The 26,837-nt window shown below is 40.3% G+C and overlaps 1 protein-coding gene across 1 annotated transcript in view; it reads left to right on the plus strand.

Annotated features, from left to right (window-relative positions):
* Nucleotides 1–7,852: 7,852 nt before the first annotated feature.
* Nucleotides 7,853–26,837, plus strand: part of reck (reversion-inducing-cysteine-rich protein with kazal motifs) — a gene marked incomplete at its 3' end in the record, with an annotated part of 64,475 nt that continues 45,490 nt past the window's right edge. Inside the window, exon 1 of the mRNA XM_083995234.1 lies at nucleotides 7,853–8,021. Coding sequence (XP_083851360.1) covers nucleotides 7,949–8,021 — 73 coding nt within the window. The 5' untranslated portion in view covers nucleotides 7,853–7,948. The remainder of the gene's footprint in view (nucleotides 8,022–26,837) is intronic.

Below are 26,837 nucleotides of genomic sequence, written 5' to 3' on the forward strand. Positions count from 1 at the left end.
ATTTTGAAGGAGCTTTAACACAAACATGTACCTTTATTCTGAAGGAGCTTTAATACAAACATCTACCTTTATTTTGAAGGAGCTTTAACGCAAACATCTACCTTTATTTTGAAGGAGCTTTAACGCAAACATCTACCTTTATTTTGAAGGAGCTTTAACGCAAACATCTACCTTTATTTTGAAGGAGCTTTAACGCAAACATCTACCTTTATTCTGAAGGAGCTTTAACACAAACATCTAGCTTTATTCTGAAGGAGCTTTAACGCAAACATCTACCTTTATTTTGAAGGAGCTTTAACGCAAACATCTACCTTTATTTTGAAGGAGCTTTAACACAAACATCTAGCTTTATTCTGAAGGAGCTTTAACGCAAACATCTACCTTTATTTTGAAGGAGCTTTAAAACAAACGTCTACCTTTATTTTGAAGGAGCTTTAACACAAACATCTAGCTTTATTTTGAAGGAGCTTTAACGCAAACATCTACCTTTATTTTGAAGGAGCTTTAACACAAACATCTACCTTTATTCTGAAGGAGCTTTAACGCAAACATCTAGCTTTATTTTGAAGGAGCTTTAACGCAAACATCTACCTTTATTCTGAAGGAGCTTTAACACAAACATCTAGCTTTATTCTGAAGGAGCTTTAACACAAACATCTACCTTTATTTTGAAGGAGCTTTAACACAAACATCTACCTTTATTTTGAAGGAGCTTTAACACAAACATCTACCTTTATTCTGAAGGAGCTTTAACACAAACATCTACCTTTATTTTGAAGGAGCTTTAACACAAACATCTACCTTTATTTTGAAGGAGCTTTAACACAAACATCTACCTTTATTTTGAAGGAGGTTTAACACAAACATCTACCTTTATTCTGAAGGAGCTTTAACACAAACATCTACCTTTATTTTGAAGGAGGTTTAACACAAACATCTACCTTTATTCTGAAGGAGCTTTAACACAAACATCTACCTTTATTTTGAAGGAGCTTTAACACAAACATCTACCTTTATTCTGAAGGAGCTTTAATACAAACATCTACCTTTATACTGTATGGAGCTTTAACACGAACATCTACCTTTATTTTGAAGGAGCTTTAACACAAACATCTACCTTTATACTGAAGGAGCTTTAACACAAACATCTACCTTTATTTTGAAGGAGCTTTAACACAAACATCTACCTTTATTCTGAAGGAGCTTTAACACAAACATCTACCTTTATACTGAAGGAGCTTTAACACAAACATCTACCTTTATTCTGAAGGAGCTTTAACACAGTGTGAACTTGACAGATGTTGTTTGCTTTGGGTTTCCATTCACACCTTCACTGTGTGTGTTACTGACAGGTGGTGAAAAGCCATGCAGCGCTGCCTGAAACGACACTGACACACACACACACACACACACACACACACACACACACACACACACACACACACACACACACACACAGCTGTGCTCTCAGTCACCTGGAGTTGAAGCTCCGCCCCCTCAACGTGTCACATGAAAGAGGACGAGTCCCGCCAAATTAAAAGCCTGATGAACCAAATCACAAGACTGACTGTTTCATGAAGGGACGCTGTGTGTGTGTGTGTGTGTGTGTGTATGTGTGTGTGTGTGTGTGTGTGTGTGTGGATCAACCGTGAATGCCGCAGCAGACACACACACTCCTGACTGCTGCCAATGGAATTTATTGTTTGTTATTATATAAGTGAGACGTGTGTGTGTGTGTGTGTGTGTGTGTGTGTGTGTGTGTGTGTGTGTGTGTGTGTGTGTGTGTGTGTGTGTGTGTGTGTGTGTGTGTGTGTGTGTGCGTGTGTGTGTGTGTGTTGAGTTTAAACTTGTTCTCTTAAAGCTCAGCTTCTATGAATTCGGTCTTTACACCAAAATTATGAATTATCCACAGTTCAAAAACCTCTAATTATCACTAATCATCAAACTGTAAGAAAAGAAAAGAAAGGAAAAGAAAGAAAAGAAAAGAAAAGAAAGGAAAAGAAAGAAAAGAAAGAAAAGAAAAGAAAAGAAAGAAAAGAAACATTTGTCTTTTATTTAAGCTCTGGTTTCAACATCCAGTCAACATCCAAAATCATGAATTATGAATAATTTTCCACAGTTCAAAAACCTCTAATTGTCACTAATTATCAAACGGTAAGAAAAGAAAGGAAAGTAAAGAAAGAAAAGAAAAGAAAAGAAAGAAAAGAAACATTTGTCTTTTATTTAAGCTCTGGTTTCAACATCTATAGAGGTCATAGTGATGATGACAGGAGCAAAGGAAGTTCATTTAATGTTAATTTAATGAGATTCAGACCATTTTTGTTAATCACCTTTAAATCTGGTTGATGAGTTAAAGGACAATTCCAGTCAAATCCAACCTGGGGCTCTAGTTTCTAATATTTCAGCTCTAACAGAATGAATGTTTAGATTTTCTCCTGTCCTGCAGTAGTTCTGTCTGTCGCTGCATCGCCACGGCAACGTAGAATGGGAGCAGACAGATCTTAGGCTGTTTAGGCTGTTTACATCCCATAAAATAGACAACGTCAGATGTCTTCAAACAGACACCGAGGGGTTTGGTCACTTCTAGGAAGACGACATGTTTGTAAACGGAGCTGGAATACAAAGTCTCGATCATTCTTTGTTTTGTGAAGAAAGGAAAATCAACTATGAGTACAGTTTTTATTATTAATTAATTATTTTAACATCTTCTATTTTTAATTCTAACGTTAAAATATGAAATAAAGTAAAAGCTTCACTACTTCCTCTGTGTTTTCAGGCGACACCTAGTGGTCGTAGTGATGACGACGGGAGCAGAGGAGGTCGTGGCGGTGGACGGAGTTGGTTGGTCAGTGTTCGATTCCCATCATGTGGAACCACATTGTTACCACGACAACGGAGATGAGTCCAATGAGGAGGAAGAAGAACTTATCTGAACCACTAAAAAATCCTGTGGATGTTTTCCTGCTTCATTGTCCAACGTATACACAACAGTTCATAACATTAACACTGACGGATCGGCCCACACACACACACACACACACACACACACACACACACACACACACACACACACAGACACACACACACACACACACAGCTGTGAGCCTGTGTAGTAATAAGTGAGTTGTGTAACATCTGCTGCAGCAGCGACGGCACTAATAGAAAACAACAACAGTGAATTCATCACAGTTACATCTGTCAGAGAGCGAGGAGCCTCGGGGCGTCGACCGAACAACAGCCTCTGTCTTCAACACACACACACACACACACACACACACACACACACACACACACACACACACACACACACACTGCTGTGGACATGTGTGTGTGTCTGTGTGTGTGCTTACTACTACTGTTTCTAGTGACACACACACACACACACTGTGAGTCTGGTTCCACTGTCGGCCTCTTCCTGTCACCAGCTGCTGCTCACGGTGCTGTGATCTGTCTGGTGTCTCTCTGTAACGTATCCCTACGCCACGGAAACTAGTTCCAGTCACTTCCTGTTTATCTGATGTTAGATATGTTGTGGGAAATGTTGTCGTAATTCTCATGTGAAGTTGAGTTACTGCTAAAAAAAAAATTTAAAAGTGTATTATGACGTCACACTGACTTTTGACGGACCGGTTTGGGGACACGATAAAGTGAAGGCCCAGTCACAATAAAATGAGGGACCAGTCAATAAAGTGAAGTACTGGTCAATAAAGTGAGGGAACAGTTAATAAAGTGAAGGACCGGTCACAATAAAGAGATGGACCAGTCAATAAAGAGAAGGACCAGTCAATAAAGAGAGGGACCAGTCAATAAAGTGAAGGACCAGTCAATAAAGAGAGGGACCAGTCAATAAAGAGAAGGACCAGTCAATAAAGAGAGGGACCAGTCAATAAAGAGAAGGACCAGTCAATAAAGAGAGGGACCAGTCAATAAAGAGAGGGACCAGTCAATAAAGTGAAGGACCAGTCAATAAAATGAAGGACCAGTCAATAAAGTGAAGGACCAGTCACAATAAAATGAAGGACCGGTCACAATAAAATGAGGGACCAGTCACAATAAAGTGAGGGACCAGTCAATAAAGAGAGGGACCAGTCAATAAAGAGAGGGACCAGTCAATAAAGTGAAGGATCGGTCAATAAAGTGAAGGACCAGTCACAAAAAAGTGAGGGACCAGTCAATAAAGTGAGGGACCGGTCACAATAAAATGAGGGACCAGTCACAATAAAGTGAGGGACCAGTCACAATAAAGTAAAGGACTGATCAATAAAGTGAAGGACTGGTTAATAAAGTGAAGGACCGGTCAATAAAGTGAAGGACCAGTCATTTGTTGTGTGTCTGTGTGCAGTGCGTTGAGCCTTTCATTTCATTTCATTTCATTTCCATTTCTCCTTTAATCTGGGCCATTTCTCCTTTATTCTGGGCCATTTCTCCTTTAATCTGGGCCATTTCTCCTTTATTCTGGGCCATTTCTCCTTTAATCTGGGCCATTTCTCCTTTATTCTGGGCCATTTCTCCTTTAATCTGGGCCATTTCTCCTTTATTCTGGGCCATTTCTCCTTTAATCTTGGCCATTCTCCTTTATTCTAGGCCATTTCTCCTTTATTCTGGGCCATTTCTCCTTTATTCTGGACCATTTCTCCTTTATTCTGGGCCATTTCTCCTTCATTCTGGGCCATTTCTCCTTTAATCTGGGCCATTTCTCCTTTAATCTGGGCCATTTCTCCTTTATACTGGGCCATTTCTCCTTTAATCTTGGCCATTCTCCTTTATTCTAGGCCATTTCTCCTTTATTCTGGGCCATTTCTCCTTTATTCTGGACCATTTCTCCTTTAATCTGGGCCATTTCTCCTTTATTCTGGGCCATTTCTCCTTTATTCTGGGCCATTTCTCCTCTAATCTGGGCCATTTCTCCTTTATTCTGGGCCACCGTAGCCGTGACCTTCAGATATGAAACCACAGTTTTATTTCAGAGGAGAGTCACAACATACATCTAACAGAAGAACTGTCGTTTCACCACGAGTCAAAAACTGTCCAGAAAAGACAGATAGCGTTTTTTTTTTCTCCAATGAAGCCGTCCCTCTGACAGGAAGTGCTGTTCCAGTCTGTCCCTCATTGTCCCTCTTTGTCCCCGTTAATGCCCGTGTCAACAGGCCCGGGCGGCTTTTTGTGCGGCCGGCCGGCGAACAGCAGGAGATCTGTGTTCAGGGACACGCCCCCTTTAGTGAGGGGTCAGAGGTCGGGGGGGGGCGAGGAGGATGTGGGGGGCCGGCGGCGTCAGCACTTTGGCCCCGTGTGTGTAGCTCCATCACGCTGTCTGTCGACGGTGAAGGGATGAATGGATGAGTCATGTCTTCATGCTGAGTTAGAAACATCTGACCCACTCAAACACACAAAACTATCACATTACAGGTTTTTATTTCATTCCTCAAACATCCAACATTCAGAAAACAGTAAATTAACCTTTTATTATTCATTATTTCTTTATTATATCTAATAGCAAGTGATAAACATTGAAACTCATCTATTTATTAATTCTATTTATTGATTGTTGAGCCTTGATTCCACATTATTCCTCTGCATTCTATTTATTTATTCTACCTTATCTATCTTATTGTGTAGCCTTCTTGTGTCTTTTAGGGCTGCAACTAACGATTATTTTCATTATCGATTCATCTATCGATTATTTAAACAATTAAGTTTAGTTGTTTGGTCAATAAAATGTTTAAAAATATCAATCAGTACGTCCTCAAATGTCTTGTTTTGTCCACAAACCAAAGAGAGACTCAGTTTATTGTCATAAAGGAACAAAGAAACCAGAAATATTCACATTGAAGGAGCTGAAATCAGAGAATTTGGACTTTTTTTTTTCTCTAAAAACTACTCAAACTGATTATTAGATTATCATGATAGTTGACAATTAATTTAATAATCGATTATTGTTTGATTAATTGTTGCAGCTCTGTCTTTATATGTCAGTATGCAAGTTGTTCAAACCAGTTGCCCCCGATGGGATTAATAAAGTTTTCTGTATCTGTAACTCTGTTTTTCAGGAAAACCTCATTGTTTTGTTTTATATTATTTAAACAATGACGTCATGTTTTTGTTCTTGAACGCATCATCAGCTCCTCTGAAACAGGTCGTTTTTCAACCCTCTTTCTTTCTTTCTTTCTTTCTTTTTTTTTGAACGTTTCCAACAACGGCGCCACGTGTAATAGACCCTGGTTGTCATGGTTACCACAACAAACACACCACTGTACCTGCACACAGCAACAAGGACAAGATTTAACACAAATCTATGTGTTAAAAATATAAAATATATGTAATTTATATGATAAAAATGTAGATTAAAGTGAAGTGAAGTTGAATTATCGTTTGACTGAATTTATTAGACTGAAGCTGCTCATGATGAGTATGAGCATCAGTGTGTGTGTGTGTGTGTGTGTGTGTGTGTGTGTGGACCGTGACAACATGAATCATGCTCCACACGTCACTGGAGGTAAACACACACACACACACACACGTGTTTCCACTGAGTGTTTGTTTATTTACCCGGTGTGATCTGGGTGAAGCTTTGCAGATGTTAAAGGGAATTAAAAACATTCCCACATTTTAAATCTGAGCTGCAGCGTCGACCATCACAACATCCTGCGTGTCAGCGTGTTATTAAACATGATAAATGACTGGGAGGAAATGTAAAATGTAAATCTGATCTGATCTAAACATCATGTACAACATATTTTATCCCTTTAAATAGATTAATAAATACAGGATTCATTTGAATATGTTACACACAGGGGATGGCAGATTATAACAATACTGCTACAACTACTACAAAAAAAGTCAGACACTAAATAATAAGAGAAAATGTACGATATCCTCGTCCAGAAATCATTGATTGAATAATTGATCATTGACATCATTAACATCCTTGTCGTACCTATCAAATAGCAACTTTATATCCATTATTTTCAAAGAAGAGCAAGATAAACTTAGAAAGAAGGGATATTAAAAGCAGAAGTAAGCGATCTGGTGGTTGTCAGCAGATGGAGTTAGCAGTCCCCGTCCTCGTCCCTATGTCACCACATTCAGGCGCATCCCTTGGCTGCACACACAGAGAGGACTGCCCCTTTATGCCGTTCTCTCTTCTCATTGGATAAAGGTTGTAGGATACAAGGAAAGTTTTCTCCTCGGCTCAGAGCAGAGCAGAGTGACTGACAGACCCGTGTTTCAGACCAAACACTCTATAGAAGTGATTGCTGTCGGAAGATACAACTATTTAAGACTTATATTAACACAAACATTCCTCTTACTTCTGCTTTAAGACTTTATAAAGTCGTGAAAAGACTTTTTGATACTTTTTTTTCATGACGGTGAGTAGAAAATGTATCAATTTTGGGTGAGGTATCCCTTTAAATAAAATGTTTGTATTAGAGGTTTGTTTCAGACAGTGTGTGTTCCACTCTATGCAACAGTAGAGTTAATTGACACCGTTATAATGATTATTATAATGATTATGACTGTCTCTCTCTCTGGGTTGGATAACTCCAAAAGTTCTCATACCCTTCCTTGGAGTAGGGTGAATGATCGATTTTGGGTGAAGTATCCCTTTAAATAAAATGTTTGTATCAGAGTTTTATTTCAGTGTGTGTGTTACACTCTACATGCAACAGTGGAGTTAGTTAGTGACACCGTTATAATGATTATTATAATGATTATGACTGTCTCTCTCTGGGTTGGACCGGGTCTGGTTTGGTACCGATTCTGTTCTGTTCTGCGCATGCGCCGTGTGGTCCACTCACAAAACTGGGGGCAGTGGGGAGAGAGAGAGAGAGGAAAAGAGAGAGAGAGAGGGAGGTAGAGAGGTAACAGGGATCCATGGAGCGTGTCACAGAACCGGTGTTTTCCACGTCTTCTTGTCCACGATGCTCCACAGACTTTCAATAATAATAAGATGCGTGTGTGTTTCCAGATAATCCCTTTCCTCTTCGCCTTCAGCTTCCACTGCCAGCCGCTCCGCGCTCAGGGTAAGTCCGCCTCTCTGAGTCCGTGTCTCAGGTCCCTTTCCCCGGGTCCAGACCCCCGGCGCTGCCCGCTGGCATGATGTTAAAGAGCCGCTGGGATGGAAGCAGCTCTGATGATGATAGGAACTAACTTGTTGATGCAGTGAGTGTGACAGCAGCAGCAGCAGCAGCAGCGGAGTTTATTTATTCCCGGGAAAATGTGGCGCCAAACTTCCATTCACAAACTCAACACTTCTACTTTCTACTGCGTGTTTTTGACCCTGTAGATCTCCAAAGAGGAAATATTAAGATGTAATCTGATTAATGAAGGTTGTGTTGTTAATTCGGCTGCAGTAAAAACCCAACAATCTGCTCTCTTTTTAATAAAAAACAACGAAATGTAAGTTGTTCCCATCGCCGGCTACCGCCCACCGCGGAGCAGCTCGCTGCGAAGGAAGTCACTTGTTGGGGAAAAAAAGTAGAAAAAACGACAGTAAAAGTTGAACATTAGTGTTTTTATTATGAGCCGAATTAACCAGATTGGTCCTGACATGGACTTTCAGACTTTAACCGGTGGTTTTCTGCTGTTTAACTTGGTTTTAAAGTGAATCAAACATAAACAGTCGTTGTTGGGATTTCTCCTCGAAGAACGCGTCCGTTTTCTGGGAACGACAAGTTTAACGTTTTGGAGACAAAAGTAGGTAATTAAAATAATCATAAAAATAATAATTAAAACTTTTATCTGTTGTTTTTGGTGAGTTTGTGTTTGAGTTTAACAGTGATTAAAGTCTTTCCCTCTCAGAAGCCGGGGATAGGAAGGAAACGGAGCTGACATAGAGGACTGGGGAGAGAGAGAAAAAAAAGAGGGGGGGGGGGGGGGGGGGGGCGTTACCGTTACTATTACCATGGTGACAGACTTCGCGGATAATTTAGCATTTTAACGGCTCATTAGCTTTTGGCTAACACACCGCGCTTCGTTGAGTCGTCCTGTGTTTTAAAACTTAATTCGATAACTCAATTCGGCATCAATCTCGTATTAGGCCTAGCTACCAATAAAAAACACGCGATACTCCCATTAAATAGGCTACCTCATGTTTTATAGGCTAACTGGTTCACTCGTTATTATATAATGCGTTATTTCAGACACATAGGCCATTTGATAATTAAAAGACAGACAAAGAATGCGAGAAACTAGTTCATTGTCCACTAGCTACTTAACTGTAAGTTACTTTTGCCATTGGAAATAGGCCTACATTTAATATAGCTAAATATATAGCCTACACAAACCATAGGCTACATATAGATTAACTTAAAGCAGATATCAGTGGAATGTTTTTGTTAATATAAGTCCTAAATAGTCCTATTTTCCGTCAGCAATCACTTACATGAAGTATTTCAGCCTAAACACGAGTCTCTCCGTCACTCTGCTCTGCTGTAACCCGAGGAGAAAATTTTCCTTGTGGGATACAAGTGTTATCCAATGAGGAGAGAGAACGGCATGAAGGGCTGTGTGTGCAGCCAAGGGATGCGCGTGAATGTGGTGACGTAGCACGAGGACCAATTGATGCCTGACAAGGGCGGGGGCTGCTAACTCATGGTGCGTTCAAAGAAACTCGTACTTTGTGTTTTTCCTTCCTGTGAAGTCATACCAGTTCGATCTGGTACGAGTTCACGGGTTGGAAGTTACGAGTGGCCGTTATAGGGAACTTTCACAGACAACAGGATGGTAAAAACACGAGCTACGGGTTACCTGGAACGCTACCAAGTCGTAGTTGTGACTTGAAGCTGTAACTTACGGTTTCAAAAGCCTGCCTTGAACGCAGCATTAGCCGAAACGGCCGTGAAGCTGATATCTGCTTTAAGAACTGGTCAAGCTAACTAAATGCCAGTGCTTTGGTAACCTGGATGTGAACCGATCAGGGCTGTTATTATGGTGTTTTCAGACACATAAAATGAAACATTAGCGTCCATAACAGAACCTGACATGTTGTTATACATTCAGGACACAAACACATTATTCTCCTTTACCCCTTCACCTACCAAAAAAAAGAAAATCCACCTTAGCATGCAGAAAGCTATGTTAATTGAAGCCAGGTGCTGCTGCTGAGTGATGTAGTCGGCTCAGCGTCTGTGAAGCTGCCACGGTGAGAAACTGAGAAAGTAAAAAAAACACACAGCATGTTTGCAAAAATGTGTATTAGCTCTTTTTCTTTTTCTTTTTGATTCACGGTGCTAATGAGTTCACAGGGACTTGTTAAGGCTGTTACACAAACACAGAGGTGTGTGTTGTGTTGTGTGTGTGTGTCCTTGAATCTTTGCTTTCACGTGTTAATTGGCTGAGTCAACATGGAGCTGCCACTTCTTCTTTCTGCTAGTCTGCTGCAACATTTCTGAGCCATTTGGCTACTATGGCAAGCAGATTTAACATTTAAAAGCTAAGTTTGACTCTCCGGAGTTAACATTGTAGATATCAACAACGTCTTTCTGACTGGTCCTAACTACATTTTGAATAGTTGGATTTTTTATTCAAGATATCTGTAATTCAGTTTTGCTTCGTCAAAAAGAACATTTCAGATCCACAACTACGTTCTTCCTAGGACAAATGACGTCACTTTTGCCATTCATGTGTATGGGGTTTGTCATTACAGATATCTACAGTTCAGTTGCAGATATCCACTATGTGAATTACAGATATATGTAACTGAATTACCACTAGTACTAATTCCAGTTTGAGATATCTACAACGTCATTTCTCCTAGTCAAAACTTAATTACAGATATCCGAAAAGGGACATGTAGATATCTTTAATTGAGGTGAATTAAAGATATCTAGAACTGGAATTATGACTAGTCAGAATCAAGTTGTAGATATCTGTAACTGGAATTAGTACTAGTTGTAATTCGGTTCCAGATATCTGTAATTCACATAGTGGATATCTGCAACTGAATTATAGATATCTGTAATGACAAACCCCATACACATGAATGGTTAAAGTGATGTAATTTGTCCTATAGGAAGAACGTAGTTGTGGATATCTGACATGACATAGTGGATAGGAAGAATATAGTTGCAGATATCTGAAATGTTCCTTTTGACTAGAGGCAAAACTACAACACATATCCAGTCTTCATGGCTTTTAAATGTTAAAATGTCTTGTTGCTATAATTTGGCTTCTTCTCCTCAGAGCTTCAGCTGTTATCACGCTCTGCTGTGGAGCCTCCGTGGGCATGGTGGGGTTATAAATTGGTCTAACATGCTGGTGGGTCGGTCTTTGATGTCGAAGTCCACATGGGTGCAGGATGTGGATTTGCTCTGGCTAAATATCACTTTGTACACTTCTTTTTTTTTTCTTTCTTTCTGGCACATCTGCCTGGAACATGAAAGCAACACGGCTCTCAGATCCTCATTTGGGCCGCACATTGTCTCCAAACGGGGCCTTGCTGCGCTGCTACGACAGCAATAAAGGTCTTAGGGAAAATCTAGAACCAGGTCGGTGTGATGATGAATAACAGCGCCATGTGGAAAAACCATCCACCGCTGCTTCTTCTCCTGCTTCCTCCTCCGTGTAGAAATTCCTCGCATTTTTTTCTATCGAGTTTTTGCAAAAACTTCTCTCCTTCGTTTTTCTTTCATGTTGCGATTTTTTTTTTTTGGTGGTGGAGCTGCAGCCGTGAGAGAATGCATCTGGAACCAATTTGACTCCTCAAAGCAGAAAGGGGAAGAAGGAGGGGAAGGAGGGAAGTGAACGGCAGCCCTTTTCCCTTTTCTCTCCCTCTCCCTCTCGTCCACTGCGAGCGAGGGAACAGGCTGCAGCCCCGCAAACGTAATTACAGTTTAGTGAACACAAGATTAAAGTGCAGCCTCTGGAGTTGAGTTTGGAGAGTTTGGTGGCCGTGCAGCTCGGTGCATGTAGTGATTGTTGAATTGACCATGAAATATAATGTTTTTCCAACCAGCGAAGCTAAATATAAAGATGGAGAAATACACCCAGTGACATTATGAAAGGAAACAACAACAACACGCGTCGCCACCGCCTGAAAAAAAATGGTGAAATTAGAGCTATTTTTACTCCAGAATGAGGAGGAGACTTTAATTGTTTCCCAACAACTACAGCAGCTCTGCCCTCCTCCGTTCCCCCGGAGAGACGCCGAGTTCAAAGCCTGTTGCTATCAGCGGCAGGAATCACACTGGAGGTTTACATGCTGGTAAACACAGCCGACATGTCTCAGAGCCACAGGAAGGTTTCAGCGTTCAGCTGCAGATGCGCTGGACGAGCTGGGAGCTTATCATTAAGCTGCAGCTGCTGCGCTGGTCTCAGATCTGCATGAAGCACCTGCTGCAGCTCTCGGCTCTGAGCACCAACCTGAGTCCAGGTGAAACCGGTGTGTTAACGGGATAGTTCACCCAAAATTCAAATTTCATTCTCATTATCTCCTCCACTACCCTCATGTGGACTAAGGGCTGGGAGAAGTTTCAGAGTCCTCCGTGGCTTCTCTGAGTTACAGGGGGTCTCGGCGTAGCAGTGCATGTCCATATGACGGTTGCAAATGGATACCAACTGTCTTCATAACAAAAAGACACACCACAAAACATCCAAATACCTCCATGCTGCTCGTATGTAATGTCCCTCTTGTATTGAAGCCTCAACATGAGAAAAAATTACGGACCAGGAAGAGGAGCTTCCGCTACAAAACAAGCTTGAAATATAGACTTATTTCATTTTTTTCTGGACAATTTCTCATGTCGGGGCTTCAATACCAGAGGGACATTACATACGAGCAGCATGGAGGTATTTGGATGTTTTTTGGTGTGTCTTTTTGTTACGAAGACAGTTGGTATCCATTTGCAACCGTCATATGGACATGCACTGCTACGCCGAGACCCCCTGTAACTCAGAGAAGCCACGGAGGACTCTGAAACTTCTCCCAGCCCTTAGTCCACATGAGGGGGAGTAGATGATGAGTGCAATTTGAATTTTGAGTGAACTATCCCTTCAACCACAGCATCACTGAGCCTTCACCACAGCGTCCAACGGTGGTTTAGTTCCACTTTAATGCAGCTGGAGTGTGAAGAAAACACAGTTTTTCCTTCTGTTTATTTGTTCATCTTTAGGAAAAACCAAGAACATGAAGCATCTTCTTGTTTGAGTGACGTTAAATCACCGTAACGTTGTTTAACTTTATGTCGTTACAAGATGAAAAACGTTCATGACGGTTCGTTACAGCTGAAGTTGTGATTTGAATATCCTCTGTTTTAGGCTATATTCATGGCTTCTCTCTGGAGTTTTACAACAGGTCGGTGTCAGCTTTGTTGTTGTGACATCACAAAGTGACAGGAAGTCCTGACGGCTGGTTTTTAAAGGCTCAGTTTCTGAATACAGGCTGTGTGCATTTCTCTGTGGACTGAGGCTTTGATACTTTCACAGTATTAATATAGAACCTAGAGCTGCTTTATAATCATACTACACATGGACATCTACCTTTATACTGTATGGAGCTTTAACACAAACATCTACCTTTATACTGTATGGAGCTTTAATACAAACATCTACCTTTATACTGTATGGAGCTTTAACACAAACATCTACCTTTATACCGTATGGAGCTTTAACACAAACATCTACCTTTATACCGTATGGAGCTTTAACACAAACATCTACCTTTATACTGTATGGAGCTTTAACACAAACATCTACCTTTATACTGTATGGAGCTTTAATACAAACATCTACCTTTATACCGTATGGAGCTTTAACACAAACATCTACCTTTATACTGTATGGAGCTTTAATACAAACATCTACCTTTATACCGTATGGAGCTTTAACACAAACATCTACCTTTATACTGTATGGAGCTTTAATACAAACATCTACCTTTATACTGTATGGAGCTTTAATATCTTGCTTTATAAACCACCACACTAATGAAAAATGTCCATGAATGAACTTTTTCTCCTGGATTTCAAAAAGAAAGAGCATTTTCATTTCTTAGTGATTATTTTCTCACAGTAACTTAATGAACAAAATGATCTCAGTGTGTTTTAACGTATAGACGGAGAGGACACGATGTCCAGGCGTCCAGGGCTCGGGTCTCGTCCCCCTGTAGCTACTGACCATATTAGAAATAAATAAAGGGCTATTCCAGGATAATTACATTTTCTGCTCATTTCCTGGAGCTCCTCTGCTCCTCTTCATGTTATGACAGACAGACATGCTTCAGTATATTTATCTCTGAAACAAAAGCTTTCCCAGAAGCTCCTCTGCTACAAATGCAATTAAACTGTGACTCTGCACAATCAAACTTTATTTTCCATTTGATTTTTTTAATGGGCTGCAGCTGGTTATTTGTAGACTCGACCAGTCAGAACCACAGAGAACCATGAAGAACATGGTCCATTGTTTAGTTTTGAAGGAGACGAGGAAAAGACGACAGGAAACAAAGACGTCTTCTCTGTTTTTAAATGTTTTTATCATTTATTTATCAATATATTTAATTGAAAATATTAAAATTAGATGTAATAATCAAAAAAGTAACACAGATACATGAACAAAGTCAAGTAAGAATAGGATTAAATAGAAAGCTTAAAGTAGGCCTACTGATACAGTAACAGTATACAAGTTTCCCAGAATGCATTTCGCGGCAACCGGTAGCGGTAGCTGTAAAACAGGCAAAAAGCTGTTTTATTTCTCGCTCTAGCGCTGTTATTATGTAACTTTATTACGTTTTAATATTTTTTAATGCGAGAAAGTAACTGTTTAGATCCCAAATATACGTCCAGTTTATCCAAACGACGGCTGTTTAGAAGTTGCTCCGATGTTTTTCGGAGGAGTGAAGCTCCGTAGCGACCGGGACAGCAGCCGGTCTGCAGAGCTGCTCAGCCGGCCAACCTCCGTCGTCATCCCGGGGGGAGAAAACGATCACTAATTAACTTACCCGCAGGTTTTTAGAGGTGATTGACATGATTATTTCAGGCGAATTTGCCAAAATGTTGAATGTTGAGTGTTTGTTTGTGGTGTTAGTTTAAAGACCGGTGCAGGGTCCTGGGATTGGAAATCCTGTTTTAGTTTTATGGTTTTTACTAAACGACGGCTCTGAAGATATCTATGAAATATTGGAATCACTCCTATTTCACTAGTTTTAATTTTTCATTATTTTCACCTCAAGATAAGATGAAACCCGTCTGTTCACATCTCTCTTTACACCTTGTTAGCATCTCCAGTGTCCACATTGAGATCTGTTTGAGATCTGATCACATATCCTATTTACGCGTGTAAATTAAAAAAGAAACGCAGTCGCTGTCCACCAGGCTATAGTTTGTTTTGGAAACCGCAGCGAGCCTCGAAGGTGTATTTCCGCCTGCATAGTTGTCTGCGGATACTAAAGGACTCATTAGCCTACTATTACAGTTGTGTTAAATGTGGTCATACAATGTGTTGAGGCTGAGTTTGTGGAAAATGTTCTAATCTCTTGTGAAAACAGACTTTACTGATACAGATTAATTGTTTTGGAGCTTAAAGCAGAAGCAAGTGATATTTTTGTGTTAATCTAAGTCTTAAATAGTTGTATCTTCCGACAGCAATCACTTCTATAGAGTGTTTGGTCTGAAACACGGGTCTGTCAGTCACTCTGCTCTGCTCTGAGCCCAGGAGAAAACGACCAGATCGCTTCCTTCTGCTTTAATGTTGGTTCACCAAAGTCTTAGGTTCATAAAAATAGCACAACATGCGAATAAAATAGTGAAATAAATCACTCAGTTTGAGTTAAATCCAAGGATATGGGGAGTCAACGGATTTATGTTCCTTATCACACGGGTTTTAGCGGAAACATCCAGATATGTGAAGTCAGTTTTTCTTTCTGACAAACGTCTTGTTTATTCTCGGTGTTGTGAGCCTGGAGGAACAGCAGCAGCTCTGTGAGCCGGAGGATCGGCTGCTGCTCCCATGAACATGAACGTTTATCAGCAGTAAATCTACAGCGTGTCATCCTGACAGCTCCATAAAACTCTCCAACACTCTGCAGCCATGTGAAATCTTCTAGCCGGGACAAAGAAGTTCTCTGTTGCAGCAGCGTCGTAGCGTTCGGCCCCGCGGACACCGAGGCCTGATGGGAAATAACATGAAAACATAAATATTGAATAAACAACGTGGATTTCAACAGTTCGCATAAAATTAACCTCCGTAGATGAAGGTACTTTGTACTTTGTTGAAGGTAGTTACTTCTTCTTCCTTCCTCTTTTGATCCAATTGACCTGATCCGTTCCCTCCCTCCATCTTTCTTTCTTTCCTTCCCTTTTCCCTTCCTTCCTTCCTTGAACAAATATGTTCCCTTCCTCCATCTATCTTTCCTTCCTTTCTCTCTTCCTTCTTTCTACAATCCTTTTTCCCTCCCTTCCTTCCCTTCGTCCTTACTTCTTCCTTCCTTTTTGACCCAATCTGTTCCCTTCCTCCATCTATCTTTCCTTCCTTCCTTCCTTGACCCAGTAGGTTAAACCATTAGGACGGTGTGGCCGGTTCTAGGCAGGCATGAGGGGGCAGTCAGAAATGTGAAGGGGGCATCATGTGAACACATCAAGCTCCAGCACTTTCTTTTCTCTGTGCTTATATAGTAACTTCATTGAATTGGGTTGTTGACTATGTGTCCAACCCCAACCTGGAGAAGTGGATTGCACTTTGTCAGGCCTCTTCAGACCTTTCAGTTTTGTAAATCTTGACCATAGTCTCTACCATAGTCTCTACTTCTCAGAGTACACCAGAATGCTTCACTCACATTTTAAAATCACAAAAATTTTCTGGGGGGGGGGGTGCCCCCAGACCCCCCTACAGGGGTTCAGCTATACTCACCTTTTCACCCCCACTGGGTTTACAATGCATCTTCAGGTATATGCACCCCTAACCCCCCATATAATGTGGCTCTTTGCATTACGACAGTAAGAAGGTGGATTTTTGTGCTACTGCAGATAATTTTGTCAACTTGTAACCTATATTAAAATGTGCTTTCTCAACTTCTAAAATTTGGATTTGAGGGGGCAAGACATCTATTTGAGGGGGCACTGCCCCCTCTTGCCCCTGCGTAGAGCCGGCCCTGTGTTGAAACGTTCAGTGAAGCAGGATTATCAGTGAACACAGTGACTCAGCATCTGGATCCACAGCTGTCTGACTCTGACTGTGACTCTGCGCTGAGGGAAAGCAGATTATTATTATTCTCTGGACCCAGTTCAGACTCCACTTGGCTGCAATTAGTCTCCAGCCGTCTGTCAGCACTTATACACTTTTATCTCTGTCTTCATAAAGTTTTTTTTTTTTTTTTTTCATGTTGTAAAATACAAAATGTTCAAAATGAAGAACAAACTCTGGAAAACAAAACAGGACCAAGATACAATACGTGCAGAAACTGATTTGTAAAAGATAAGAATCATGATTCATATGTTAATCATTTATGTATAAGGTCATGGTTAGAGCTGCGACAATTAATCGATTAATCGACCAATAATAGATTATTAAATTAATCGTCAACTATTCTGATAATCTAATAATCGGTTTGAAATGACAATAAACTGAGTCTCTTCTTTCTTTCTTTCTTTCTTTCTTTCTTTCTTTCTTTCTTTCTTTCTACTCCCTTTCTCTGTCTTTTTCTTTCTTTCTTTCTTTCTTTCGTTCATTCTTTCTTTCTATCCCTCTCTCTCTGTCTTTTTACTCCTTTCTTTCTTTCTTTCTTTCTTTCTTTCTTTCTTTCTTTCTTTCTTTCTTTCTTTCTATTCCTCTCTTTCTGTCTTTTTCGTTCTTTCTTTCTACCCCCTTTCTCTGTATTTTTGCTTCCTTCTTCAGCTGCTTTCAGCATTCACACGCATTTTCTTCAGGAAACGCTGTCTTTTTATTATTATTATATATCAGGTGGGCGGAGCTTCAGGTGTGTGACAGGTAAACTGTTGCATCTGTTTCCATGGTGACGGTAGCATTGAACAGTTTTCCTGTCGGTTCAGGCCCCTCCCCCTCCTCCACACGACCACATGCATCTCATTATGTCATTTCACATCACACACACACACACACACACACACACACACACACACACTGCAGGTCAGGTTTGTGTCTGCCTTTGATTCTGGTAATTGAATATGAAATGAGGGGAGAAGTGATGCTGTGTGTGTGTGTGTGAGTGTGTGTGTGTGTGTGTGTGTGTGTGTGTGTGTGTGTGTGTGTGTGTGTGTGTGTGTGTGTGTGTGTGTGTGTGTGTGTGTGTGTGTGTGTGTGTGTGTGTGTGTGTGTGTGTGTGTGTGTGAGTGAGTGTGTGTGTGTGTGTGTGTGTGTGTGTGTGTGTGTGTGTGTGTGTGTGTGTGTATGTGTGTGTGTTGCAGTGTGTGTGTGTGTGTGTCAGACATCTGTTCTTTCTCTGATAGGATTCAGGTGTGTGAAGGATTTTATTTAGTGTGTGTGTGACGTTTTACTCAGTCAGTCCACACCTGGTCAACATCTGCCCGGGCTGCTCACTCCATCTCCTTACATAACAACACACACACACACAAACACACACTGCAACACACACACACACACACACACACACACACACACACACACACACTGCAACACACACACTTTGAACGTCCATCACTGAACGAGGGGGCGGAGCGACTCGACAGGTGTGTGGTTGATGAGGAGGGGATCGTCAGCTGTAGAGCTGCAACTACACTGCAAAAACTCAAAATCTTTCCAAGAATATTTGTCTCATTTCTAGTCAAAACTAAACTCTTTCCACTTAAAATAAGACTCATCACATAAAAATGAACTTGTTTTTAGATCATTTTCTCTTGTTTCAAACTAATTTTCACTTGAAATAAGTAGAAAAATCTGCCAGTGAAAGCAAGTTTTTTGTGCTTGTAATAAGAAAGAAAAACTATGAGATATTTCAACTTATTTCAAGTGAAAATATCCTTGAAAAAAGTAAAAAGTGTCTAAAAACAAGCTACATTTTATGTGATGAGACTTATTTTAAGTAGAATGAGATTGTTTTCACTAGAAATAAGTAGAAGTAAGTAGTTTTTGCAGTGTAACGATTATTTTCATTATTGATTAATTTGTTGATCGATTAGTTGTTTGGTCAATATAATGTTAAAAACATCAACCAGTGTTTCTCAAACCACCAGACGACATCGTCCTCAAATGTCTTGTTTTGTCCACAAACCAAAGAGAGACTCAGTTTATTGTCATAAAGGAACAAAGAAACCAGAAATATTCACATTTAAGAAGCTGAAATCAGAAAATTTTGACTTTTTTTCTTCAAAAAACGACTCAAACTGATTATTAGATTATCAGAATAGTTGATGATTCATTTAATAATAGATTATTGTGCGATTAATTGATTAATTGTTGCGGCTCTAACAGTTAGTTACCCATACACTTCCAGTGTTTGAGCTAAGCTAATTACGGCGATACGGCTCTATCTCCCTTGTTACTGCACACACAGTCGAAAGGATGGTGTCTATCTGCTGGTCATGGACTCGGGAGTGAGGCAAGACACGTAAAAAAAAATTTGGCGCATCCCTTTAAAATAATTTAAATTCTGTTTTGAATAGTGAAGTTTGTTCTGACGTCTCTAGTTGTTACTGTGCAGATGGAAACATGTTCACAGTGTCTCTGTCTCTATCTCTGACAAAGACCAGTCAGATCTCATCGTTACATAACCTAACGACATAGTTTTACTGTCTGACGTTCATCCCTTTTATTGTGAAAATCCACAGAGACAGGAAGTGGACCATCATAAACTCTACACAATACAAAATAAAATGAATAAAAGCAGCACATCTCCCTCTCCGGTGCGTTCGTTACCCATCATGCTCTGCTGCTTCCTTAATGCTCAGCTCTGTATGGCACATCCCAATTAATCCATGCACAGGAAGTGACCTTTCACCTCCATCCATTAACCCCCTCCCCCCCAGAGAGTCTGCAGCCGCTCGCAGGAATGCAGGAAGGAGAGTGGCAGAAGAGAGCTGCACTGCTCAGTGTGTGTGTGTGTGTGTGTGTGTGTGTGTGGCATCTTATTTTATCACATTAACTTATTTTTATTTTGTTTGTCGTCTCGCTGCTTTTGCAATTCAATTATTATTGCAGCACATAAATAACTGATCGCTGGTTTGAGCCTTAAAGGGACAGTCCAGGTTTAACTGAATGCAATATCTGTTTTTAAAGCAGAAGTAAGCGATATTTTTGTGTTAATATAATTCTTAAATAGTTGTATCTTCCGACAGCAATCACTTCTATAGAGTGTTTGGTCTGAAACACGGGTCTGTCAGTCACTCTGCTCTGCTCTGAGCCCAGGAGAAAACTTTCCTTGTATCCTACAACCTTTATCCAATCAGGAGAGAGAACGGCATAAAGGGGCAGTCCTCTCTGTGTGTGCAGCCAAGGGATGCGCCTGAATGTGGTGACGTAGGGACGAGGACCAATAGATCCATGACGAGGGCGGGGGCTGCTAACTCCATCTGCTGACAAGACGTTATGGTGCGTTCAAGGCAACTCGTAACTCGTGTTTTTCCGACCTGTGAAGTCGTACCAGTTCGATCACGGGTCAGAAGTTACGAGTGGCCGTTATAGTGACTTTCACAGGTAAAACAGGTCGGAGAAACACGAGTGTGTTGCCTGGAACGCTACAAAGTCGTAAGTTGTGACTTGAAGCTGTAATTTACGGTTTCAAAAGCCTGCCTGGAACGCAGCATTAGCCAAAACCACCGGATCGCTTACTTCTGCTTTAAATGTTTGCTTCACGTTCCATTGGCACTACTTTCAGCCGATGAACCACTGTATCCCTACGCTGCTTTCAGTTTCACCCAGCCGACCTGATTGGCTCCCTCACTTATTGATATGGATTTATCAATTCTTAAAAGCACAAATATAATATAATATATGGAGTACATCAACCTTTAACAACTTGAGAACATAATACTCAACTCAATACAAAACTGTACAGACGGCTTTATCTCTCTCTCTTTTGTTTTTTTATGTGTTAGTTTTGTCTTATTTTATAATTTATATTTGCATATGTTTCTACTTTTTTAACTCTAACAACCATATTTTCCATGTGTTGTTAGAATAAACAGTCTTATGTCTGTTATGGCTGTTAAACCTGGAAACATCTTTGAATCATCATCATCATCATCATCTTCATATAAATCATTTTCCTCAACTTAAATGTTTTCTGAAACCTGCAAACATCCTGGAAGAGAGAGGGCCAAGTCACACACACCGCTACACACTCACACACACACACACACACACACACACACACACAGTTGGACAGGAAACTGGCTGGCAGGAAACCCAGAGTAATGTTACATTAACATAGGAGGAGGGGGTTGGGGGGGGGGGGCAGTTGCAGTGAAATTCCTGCTCTTATCGTGCAGCAGCTGGATCAGTCCTGATGTTTGTCGTCGTAGAACTGGAGCTTTTCATCCTGACAGAACAGACACCGAGCAGGTTGCAAGTTGAATTACATCCATAATCTGCTTTATACCGAGCTCTGGTTCTGGTTCTGGTTCATGTAGTCGTGCAGCTCCACACCCATGTTTAAAGGGATAGTTCAACATTTAGTCAAATTGGCCCATTGCCATAATCCCTATAGTCATAGCAGTAGGTTCGTTACCTTTAATTGTCGGTGCAGAGTGGCGAGGAGGCTCATTATGGGATTTCTTGGTTTCCCTCATCAAACTCATCAAATACACAATCCAACAACTCAACAACGCTCTGGTGGACAAGTTGTGAGCTGCACATTCACCACGCTATGAGATAATAACACAACGTTACCACACAGAGTTGTTGTAGAGGGAAATTCATGTAAAACCAGCTGATGCACGTTGCCTTCAGGGACAGTTTTTCATCAACAGTCTCTGTATTTCCCTCTAAAACAACTCTGTCTGGTAACGTTGTGTTATTATCTCATAGCGTGGTGAATGTGCAGCTCACAACTTGTCCACCAGAGCGTTGTGGAGTTGTTGGATTGTGTATTTGATGAGTTTGATGAGGGAAACCAAGAAATCCCATAATGAGCCTCCGTAGCGTATAGCTCTGAGCAGCTCACGGCTCTGCTCCGCCGTTCTAAAAACAGCTTGCACCGACAATTAAAGGTAACGAACCTACTGCTACGACTATAGGGATTATGGTGATGGGCCAATTTGCCAAAATGTTTAACTATCCCTTCAACAGGTGTGGGGGGGTTTAAAGTCTCTACAGTCTTTCTTTCCTAGATGCATCTTTCTCCTCCTCTGTGTGTTTCTCTGCATCCAGAACAAACGCAGCTTCTTTTTTTTTCTTTTTTCTTCTCCGTAATAGTTTCCAGAGTCTAAATCTCTAAATGCCGCCTCAGTGTGTTCGAGGTCAATTGAGCTTTTGCACAACAATGAGCTGAGCCGAGCTGCTCAGCGAGAGCCGGCGGCCGACAGCCAGCCAGCGAAGTTGAAGAAAAAAGAAAAAAGACTCTGTGGCCTCTGATTGTTCATCTGAAACAACACGGAGCTGAGCTGTTGTCATTAATCACTGCAGCTCGGAGCGGATTTAATAACTGGTTCATACTAACGGCCTGAGAGCAGAGACACAAACACATGGAGGAGAGGAGAGTTCACTTGGACTCATATGTTAGAAAGGAACTGTACTTTAAAGCCCCAGTATGTAACTTATTTGGCTTTTTATGATCAAAAATCAAACATGTCTTTCATAAATCCGTATTTCACTGAAGGTGAATCACAGCTGCTACAAATGAAGCTTTCTGGTTCCTTAGAATGAGTTGTTACAAGTCGTTACAAATACATAAGTGGGCGACGCACCGAACCGAGGCGGCCATGTTGCATCGCCATTTTTTACGTCGAGTGGCAGCGTGACCGTAGGTACACTGCAAAAACTCAAAATCTTTCCAAGCATATTTGTCTTATTTCTTGTCAAAATGTCTCATTTCTAGTCAAAACTAATCTCTTCCCACTTAAAACAACTTGTTTTTAGAAAGTTTTCACTTGTTTCAAACAAATTTACACTTGAAATAAGTAGAAAAGTTTTTTGTGCTCCACTGTCAGATTTTTCTACTTATTTCAAGTGAAAATCTGCTTGAAAGAAGTAAAAAGTGTCTAAAAACAAGCTGCTTTTTAATGTGATGAGTCTTATTTTAAGTAGAATGAGATTAGTTTTGACTAGAAATAAGACAAATATTCTTGGTAAGATTTGGGTTTTTGCAGTGTAACCACGGAAACGGCCTGTTAAAACTGTCACCACTGTGTAGTGTGAGGAAGGACGGAGGCACTGGTGTTGCATTCAGGTGCAGTCAGGCAGACGGCCGTCGGCAAACCGACCGGATGTCATTTTACTAAAACAATACCACATCACCATGACAACATGTTGTCAGGCCTGTATTGTTTTGCCTCCTGCTGGTGGACCACTTGTTTACATAGACGCTTGTTTATCCCGTTACATTTTTTTCAATTCCGGGAATTTTCAAAGTTGGAAACTTTCCATGGGAATTAACCGGAATATATGGGAATAAATGGGAATAAATCCGAAATTTACAAAATTGATTGGTGAGGGTGAGTAATATTTTACTCAACATTCATGTTTTTGTAAAAGAATTGATTGTTCATACAAGAATTAAAACTTGATAAAGTTCTACTCACAAATAAATCTGTTGAAATGTTTTTTAATTATATTATTTTGCATGGATGTCTGCTTATGACAAAACAAAATATTTACATTTATGTTTGGATATGATACAGTTTGTTTGAATTAATTACCCCCAATTTCCAGTTAATTCCCAATAATTCCCATAAATTCCCATAATTCCCATGGAAAGTTTCCAATTTGGAATATTTCCAAAATTCCCCAGCTTAACTTCCCATGGAAAGTTTCTGGAAATTTTCCGGAAATTTACTGGAAATTTTGCACCCCTTTGCAACTCTACTCATGTTACAACATGAAAACCTGACGCTATTCAAGTGCGGCCTATAGGTCTATATGTATTTTCTTTTAACATTTAGCTGGTGCAGCTTAAACTCATGTGCGCTCTATAGTCTGGAAAGTACGGTACTTGATTTCACAATTAATCGCACTTTAATTAATTAAACATCACCATTGTGTGGCGGCCTGGGAAAACCCGTTGGAAGTCGCTGACGTTCTAATGTGGCAAATAGCCAAAATAGGTGGAAAAGTAGCTACTATTTCCACGATTTTTATATTTTGTGTAATTCTGGTACTTTTCATTCAACCATAGCTACTACCGTTCAAGGACCCTCGGAAAGCAGAACATCACACGATTCAGATACAGTTTACAGCTCGTCTCTATCATAAACGGTTCAGAAGCTGTTTAATGTTTTGTAAAACACTCGTCTTTAGAGGGTTAAAGCAGCAACGTTAAAGCCATTTTTCTCAGTTTTTTTGGTCATAATAGATTAAAATGCCCCATAACTTTTGATCTGAGAGGAATATATCAGTTATTCAAACAGTTATGAATGACTGAAAACTTCTAGTTAATGGAAATATCAAAAAAATGAAAATGTCAAAATCCCACCATGTGAAGGGTTAAAGGTTCTTAAATAAATAGATTAGTGGGGCTTCTTCAGCCTTCTGACGTCTGTTTATTCAGGGCAGCTGCTGATGAAAAAAGATGCTAATGTGATTTACAGGAGGGACATTGAACGCATCATGCTGTGAGTGGCAGCTTTTCTCAGTGTTGTTTCAGGACCCCCCCCCAACACAGCTTTGTTTTTTCTCCCAGATAATAGTGTTTTGTGAACCCCCCCGTGGTCGAGCCACATGTTCCTCTTCAGACTCATGTTGATGTGTTATCTCTTCTGTGTGTGACTTCATTCCTCAACGCTCCGATGATCCTTCAGTTTCTACCACTTCCATGACCCCTGGACAACATTTAGTCATCGGTTACTCCTAAAATATTAGTGATACATATCGGGCTGGGTCTCGACTAAACATGAAAACCACTTCTGACATCGGTTTCAACATGTTTAACCCCTTCCTGGCCAGTTGTTTTTGCTGCAAAAACACAACATTTCTATGGGGCTCTTTGGGGTTTAGGGCTGGTGACAGTGTTTTCTCATTTACAGAGTGATAAAAAGAGAGATATCCAAAATCCCCTCGGTGAAAACCTCTGACTTTAATATGTCAACAAGATAAAACAAGACTTTTGGAAGGGGCTTTATCCATTGTTTGTTAGATTTCTGTTCTGGAAATTAGCGTATATTTCATTAGATATCACCTCATTTACTGTACATATTTAACCCTCCTGTTCCTCCTGTCGTCCTTCTGGGTCAAATTGACCCAATCTGTTTCCTTCCTCCATCCTTCCTTCTTTCCACAATCCTTTTTTCTTTCTTTCTTTCTTTCTTTCTTTCTTTCTTTCTTTCTTTCTTTCTTTCTTTCTTTCTTTCTTTCTTTCTTTCTTTCTTTCCTTCCTTTTTCCCTTCCTTCTTTCCACAATCCTTTTTCACTCCCTTCCTTCCTTCCTTCCTTCCTTCCTTCCTTCCTTCCTTCCTACCTTCCCTTTGTCCTTACTTCTTCCTTACTTTTTGACCTAATTGACCTAATCTGTTCCCTCCCTCCTTCTATCTTTCCTTCCTTTTTCCCTTCCTTCTTTCCACAATCCTTTTTCCCTTCCTTCCTTCCTTCGCTTCGTCCTTCCTTCCTTCCTTTCTTCCTTGACCCAGGAGGACAACAGGAATTTGACAAAACTTGTAATACAAAAAATATTTCTTTTAATGTGAGTAATAAACTTGGGAAGTTTCATGGTGAAATCTGTTAGTTAAAATTCTTACTTTATTTTTACATTAAAAACCCCATAGGCGGAGGTTTGACATTTTTGTCCACTTGAAGGGTCATGGGTGTTGTTAAAAATTCATTACGGGTCCAAAAAAAGGACTTTCATTCTGAAATTTGGGACATCCAGAGTTTACCCAGAGATAAACCTCCTCGCCAAATATCCGATCTCAGTGACCTTTCATTTGACCCTGGGGGGTTGGGAAAGTGTGAGAGTTGGACAAAAGTTTTCACAGTAGTTCAGATTCAGATGATGTTTTGTGAACACACATATACAGCATGTTGTGTTGTTGTTGTGTTACAGTGAAGACGCTGAGAGATGAGCTCATCCACTGTGTTGTGGTTTATTACACTGATGAGTTTCTCCATGTTCCCAACAACAAGTGTTTAATCTGTCTGTGTGTGTGTGTGTGTGTGAGAGGATGAGTGTATGGTTGGCTGTTTTTATAGACGACACCATCACAATACACTTGTAAAATATACAAATATTCCACACTCACAAAAAAAAAGAATGAAAGAAAGAAAGAAAGAAAAAAAACGGAAAGGGCAAAACATTTATTACAACAAGAAACAGACAAAGAGGAAGAAGAAGACGAAGAACAGAGACACAACAAACCACAAGCTGCAAACAAAGCTTTTTGTTCAGTGTCGAGAACAAACCAGACGCACGACACAGAGAAGAGAACCTCACATATCAGATGTTGTTACTACGGTACGGTACGGTGGCCCTGAGGGCTCAAAGACACCTGCAAACTCACTATCACAGCTCAACAATATAAAATTTCATATACGTATGTTTAAAACCACAAGTTTACAAAGTGCTTGACAAAAGCAGATAAAATGACGATTAGAGAATAGAGTAGAGTAGAGAATACTTTATTCATCCCTAGCAGGGAAATTCACGTTAGTCCAGTAGCTCATACAACAATGACAAAAAAGATGAACACAAAAATACATTTTAACAAGTGTTATATAAAACGATTGCAGCAGGAACAAATGATCTCTTAAATCTTTCTGTTCTGCAGGTCAGGGAGATGAGCCTTTTG

This window comes from Trachurus trachurus (genome assembly GCF_905171665.1).
Source record: "Trachurus trachurus genome assembly, chromosome: 20".
Taxonomy (NCBI): Eukaryota; Metazoa; Chordata; class Actinopteri; order Carangiformes; family Carangidae; genus Trachurus; species Trachurus trachurus.